This window comes from Oncorhynchus mykiss, chromosome 13 (genome assembly GCF_013265735.2).
Source record: "Oncorhynchus mykiss isolate Arlee chromosome 13, USDA_OmykA_1.1, whole genome shotgun sequence".
NCBI classification, from domain to species: Eukaryota; Metazoa; Chordata; class Actinopteri; order Salmoniformes; family Salmonidae; genus Oncorhynchus; species Oncorhynchus mykiss.
Window position 1 is genome coordinate 47,907,051 of NC_048577.1, and position 6,000 is coordinate 47,913,050.

Genomic DNA, 6,000 nt, shown 5'->3' on the forward strand with positions numbered 1-6,000 from the left:
GAGAGAGAAAAAAGAAAGTACACGAGAGAAATATACATGTGGGTGAATTTGTCAGCTATGCTATTCTAACCCTAGCCTTGTCCCAAACTGCCGCTCCTATGGGTCAGAATATAATGATGTAGTTACGTGGGGAAGTTATCTGTGGATCCTCCACGTGGACCGTTCTGGCTGCTCGATGATGCACTTCTACGGCGCGCCTTTCTGGTCGTCCTCACGATGTCAGTGTCCTTTTGGCTTAGGAGTCTGCTCCCTCATCCTTGCTATGGAAGGGGTCTTCCGGGGACAGACAGCTCAGAGCTCACAGCATAGGAATGAAACCTTTTAGATACCACGATTCGCTGGGATTGGATGCTAAGGGGGTCCGGCTTGAATTCACCCGCTTAGACACAGCTACTCATCCGTAGCTTGGGTTCTGGGTTCATTGACTTTTTAGACCTTGGCTGCAGCTTGGGTCACGTAGTCTTCTGTAAATTCTTTACTCACAGGTTTTATACCCTTGGGTCAGAAGTGGGCGTAACTGCCTTTAGGGCAATTCTCTGGGCGTACCTAGTTAAGAGCAAGGTCTAGGTTTTTCTCAAATCCAATTTTAGACAACTAACTTAACTTTTCATTTTTACCAAAACAGTCCCTTTGATTTGGACATTTTCCACACAATGTACAATGTATAAACATCAAACATATACTAGGAAAACTCTTCACGTTACAATGTTTTCGTAATAACGTCATCTATTAACCTTTAATAACTAAACAAAAATGACATACATTTTCATATTCCATCTATCATCATGACCACCATTGTGGCTGACGGAAACCATTGTTCCAAAGTCCCTTTATTTCATGTTTAATGTTATGGGGCTGGTTCTCCATAGTAACAGGACAAAGGAATTTGTCTGTAGCCTGTTGTCTCACACTGCAACAGGCATGGTTACTGAGTGCCCTTTGCTGGAGACATAGGGACTGAGTTCATGCACACTTTTCCTCATGCATAAGTTCATTTAGGGCCTACATTTAATGTAGTAAATACTTCAAACCGGTAGTACTTCATATTTAACTACCTCAATTTAACTGCACATGTATACCAGCAACTTAATGTTGATTGGTTGAGTATTACCTCCTAGTCAAATACACTGTGTTGAATGACCACTCTGAATCTGTTCTCTACAGGTGATGAACTCATGCACAATGTGGACCTGTACAACCGGGCCCAGTCCAAGTGGTTTGAGGAGATGGTCACCACAAGCCTGGTAATACAATTGAACTAACTCTTCATAGTCTCATTGTTGATAACAAATAATAAAAGCTGATCATGTTCATCGTTATCTTTGTTTTGGCAGTGAGGTTGATTCCTTTGTCTATGTATTTCCCTCTGTTCTTCAGGAGCTGGAGAGACTTGAGGTTGAGAGGGTGGAGATGATACGACAAGATTTACGGCAGTACACAACACTGCGACATGAAACTGACATGTTCAACCAAAGTGTGAGCCATGTGTCCATTTCACTTACAGTACAAGTGGCTGTTCCCTTGAGTCAGCCTGACAGAACATGTGGCTGTTTGCTGGAGTCAGACAACCAATCTGTCAGTCATGACAGCCTGGACTCAAGGGTAGAATATGGTCACCGTAACCGACCTTGATGTAACATAGTAAAAGTACATCTGGGACACCCCAATTAGCATGATATGGGACACCCCAATTAGCATGATATGGGACACCCCAATTAGCATGATATGGGACACCCCAATTAGCATGATATGGGACACCCCAATTAGCATGATATGTTACGTTTTGTATGGTATGTGTTAATTTGTAGATGTCCATCATCCGTATGATATGTTACGAATTACAATTCGTATAATATGTGATGAATTGCAATTTGTACAATATGTTACAAATTTGCCAAATGTATGATATGTTAAGAATGATGAATTATAATGTTAGCTAGGTGGCTAAGGCTAGGGGTTATGGTTAGGGGTTAAAGTTGGGTTAAGGTTAGTTTTAGGAGTTAGTTTAAGGGTTAGATTAGGGTTAAGGGAAGGTTAAAGCTAATGTAGCCGATGTGAAATGGCTAGCTAGTTAGCGGTGGTGCGCGCTAGTGGCATTTCAATCGGTGACGTCACTCGCTCTGAGACCTTGAAGTAGTGGTTCCCCTTTTGTGGAGCGATGGGTAACGATGCTTTGAGGATGACTGTTAATGTGTGCAGAGCATCCCTGGTTCGCGACCAGGTCGGGGCAAGGGGACAGATGTAGAGTCTATACTGTTACACTAACATGCTAAGTCAGCGGTCTCCAACCTTTTTTGGCATGAGAGCTACTTCTAAAAAATTAAACATGTCACGAGCTACTCATTTTTTTCCTAGCTTTAAAATAGTCACATTCTTCTCTTCTCCTCTCCCCTCCATCTCTTCCCTGGGACCTTAGTGTACAGGAGAAAGTAGTGCATTATGTTTTCTGTCAATATACCTAATTTTCCCAAATTATGTTTTTTCAGTTTTATTTTTCCTGTTTTAAGATTGTTTTTGTTTTTCACTTTCAAAATGACACTTGTTCATAGAGAAACAACGAAATTGGATGTTTTGAGTCACAACAGAATAACTTATATTTTTGGTCTGGAATAAAACGAACACATTTAGATTTTTGAGTATAATTCCCCTTTAATTGTGCGTTTAGAGAGTGAGCAATGTGCCATCTAATGTGCCGGTCTAGCAATGGTTCTGTACTACTGATGCTTATTTAATGGTAACGTTTGCAAATAATAGACACAAATTATATACTTACTCATGATATACAGTACTTCTGCCATGTAAGAAATTAATTGGCAGATATCGTGTTAGGTTTGGCTTTTTTTACGAATAGTGGCTAACCAATTGTGGGATAATGTCAATGTTGCGTTGATTAGATTGTAGCTGGGAGCTTGCGGTCTCTGATACTTGTGAGATTTGTTTTTGTCATTTTACGGTGGAACGTGAAAAATGCATGTACTTTCAGAATTGTTGGCGAGCTACTCATAGATGGGCTGCGAGATCGATCTGTTGGAGACCCCTGTGCTAAGTAGTTTCAAAGTATCTAAAAAGTAGTAAGTAGTTGCAAAGTTGCTATTGAGCTAAAATGCTAATGTTGTCTGTGATGAGATTCGAGTATGCAAACTTTGGATTGCTAGGCGTTCGCGTTATACCCGTAACCTTCTGTCTTATGATACCATGCCAAACGTAACATATCATACTAATTTGAGTGTCCTGTATTTATATGTACCATGTTACTGTAAGACCAGACTGGCCATGGTCAGCCTAGTTAATTGATGAGCTGTTTTGAACTGTTATGTTAAATAATTAAATATACAACATAGGTTGCACTTTGTGTGATGGTTACCATCTGGAGAGCATAGTGCTACAGTAAAACAGAATGGGCATCCGTGAAATAGGTCTTTTGGAGAGCATAGTGCTACAGTAAAACAGAATGGTCATCAGTGAAATAGGTATTTTGGAGAGCATAGCGCTACAGTAAAACAGAATGGTCATCAGTGAAATAGGTCATTTGGAGTGTGGTGTATGTTGATTTTTTAAAATCAGATCCTTGTTAGGAGCTAACAATTCTAGATCAAGTATCCCAATACAAAGGATTTGTGCAATGTACTCAGATCAACGTTTTGGTAAGCATGTTTGTTGTGAAAATGCTGGCCAAACAGTTAAAAGGATTTCACTGCCTCCAAACTCGATCACCATACCTCTGTCACACCTTCACCTGCTGTTATCACCCCCTGCTGACTGTTTCACTGGGCCATACTTGAACAGGGAGAATGAACCCAGATGCTCTCCTCATTTAGGAGGTGCAAACACCTGCAGATCTAACGAGACATTGAGGGTCCTGTACCAAGGGTAGTGCCACTTTGGGTGATGGTGAAGGCCAATTACAGGTGCCACACACTACTGATCAGCCTAATAAGGAGGTTGTCCTTTAGAGGGCCACTATAACAAGCTCAGCTGATACCCGCTGGCACACTTCTTTGCCTTCAGTTGTATTAGCAAAAGGCAGCTCGATGTGTCTCCAGAAACAGTACGCTTAACCCTGTCCACTATGGATAGAAGTGACTGTCTCTCCCCTCATTGTGTTCTGTATGAGCATCTATGAGTTCTCTAAGCATTTACATTGTCTATGAGATGTGTGTGTGTGTGTGTGTGTGTGTGTGTGTGTGTGTGTGTGTGTGTGTGTGTGTGTGTGTGTGTGTGTGTGTGTGTGTGTGTGTGTGTGTGTGCGTGCGTGCGTGCGTGCGCCGGGGGAAGAGTTATTTTCTGATAGTGTTAGCTAAGGTGGCAAGAGATTTATGTGTTGATACCCTGTCTAGACGGTGGAGCCAGTGGATCAGCTGCTTCAGAGTGTGGACCCAGCCAAAGACCGAGAGCTGTGGGTGCAGGAGCACAAGACCGGAGAGCTCCGCCCTGTGGACATGGACATATAGTCAACTACATTGACGTACCTCAAGCAGCCAGAGGCAACACCTCCATACTGTCAGAATCCCAGGCCTCTCACAGAACATTCCAACTACAGCTACAGGTGCATGTATGTTCAGGATAAGGTGAGGCCTGTACAGTCTGTCTATGATGACATCAGAATAGCACAATGTTAACTCAGTGATAACTGGAGAAAAGTTAGCATTCCCAATGCAGTGCTTTTGAACCTACAATGGAAAAACAAGAGACCAATAGTCCAAATACCAGCATGTTACAGTAATACAATGTTTGATAGTTTTACTCTGTATAATGAATGCCACTAAACAAGCTTAAACAATTATTTTGGGTTTTATCTGTTGTAAAATTAGAAGTTTCCACTATTAAGAAGGATACATTTTTATGTATTTGAGGAATAGATTGGATGCATTGTAAAACCTTAGAATGTTGGCATATAAACTGAACAACTAATTATTAACATTTCACTTTATTTTAGATACTGGAACATGAAACATTATGTGATATCCTAGATTAAATATGATATATTTTCATATTTACGCCCATTCATTTTACCTGTCAAGATATGCATGTTTTGGGAAAATATCTTACATTTACTGTATATGGTTAAGTGCATATTTGTGAAATATGATGGCTGTCTTGGCACTGTAGTACAATGTATATGGGATGTGTTTACAGAAAGTATATACTCCAAGTTACTGCACTCAATGAACAAGAGTGAATCAACTTATTAAGGTTTGTCATGAACATGAATTTATGTACAACAACCTCTCTCTAAGTTGAATAGGGTAAGATGTTTAGGATTGTGAAACAGCATGTCTGTCACACGTCACCTCGTGTGGCAGATTGGAACATAGGCCTGAGTCTATTTTGGATCAGTGGTGAGACAATGATGACGACGATCCATGTTACAATTAACACCTTTTAGTGCCTCAAGGTTATAAACTGTTATGGTGCGTGAATGAGGACCCAGAAGCGAATTAACAAACAGAGTACTTTAATGACGAACATACGTGGGCTCAGATGGACAGGTAGATTCCGACAGGACAGGACAAGGTTGCAGCACACACGATGATAGTCTGGTTCAGGCATGAGACACATAAACAAACAAACAAGAATCCGACAAGGACAGGAGCAGAAACAGAGACAGATATAGGGACCTAATCAGAGGGAAAAAGGGAACAGGTGGGGAACGGGGTGACGAGGTAGTTAGGAGGAGACAGGGCACAGCTGGGGAAAAGAGGGGGAGAAAAGGTAACATAACAACGACCAGCAGAGGGAGACAGGGTGAAGGGAAAGGACAGAGACAAGACAACATGACAGTACCCCCCCACTCACCGAGCGCCTCCTGGCGCACTCGAGGAGGAAGCCTGGCGGCAACGGAGGAAATCATCGATCAGCGCACGGTCCAGCACGTCCCGAGAGGGAACCCAACTCCTCTCCTCAGGACCGTACCCCTCCCAATCTACTAGGTACTGATGACCACGGCCCCGAGGACGCATGTCCAAAATCCTACGGACCCTGTAGATGGGTGCGCCCTCG

The 6,000-nt window shown here is 42.1% G+C and overlaps 1 protein-coding gene across 4 annotated transcripts in view; it reads left to right on the forward strand.

Annotated features, from left to right (window-relative positions):
• The window catches only part of LOC110486607 (growth arrest-specific protein 7), a 37,043-nt gene extending 31,645 nt beyond the window's left edge, over positions 1-5,398 (forward strand). For all 4 annotated transcript variants that reach the window (XM_021558335.2, XM_036941324.1, XM_021558338.2 and 1 more), the window contains 3 exons: positions 1,165-1,244; positions 1,378-1,476; positions 4,338-5,398. In XM_021558335.2, the coding sequence (XP_021414010.1) occupies positions 1,165-1,244; positions 1,378-1,476; positions 4,338-4,451 (293 nt within the window). In that variant the 3' untranslated portion in view covers positions 4,452-5,398. The remainder of the gene's footprint in view (positions 1-1,164; positions 1,245-1,377; positions 1,477-4,337) is intronic.
• Positions 5,399-6,000: the final 602 nt, after the last annotated feature.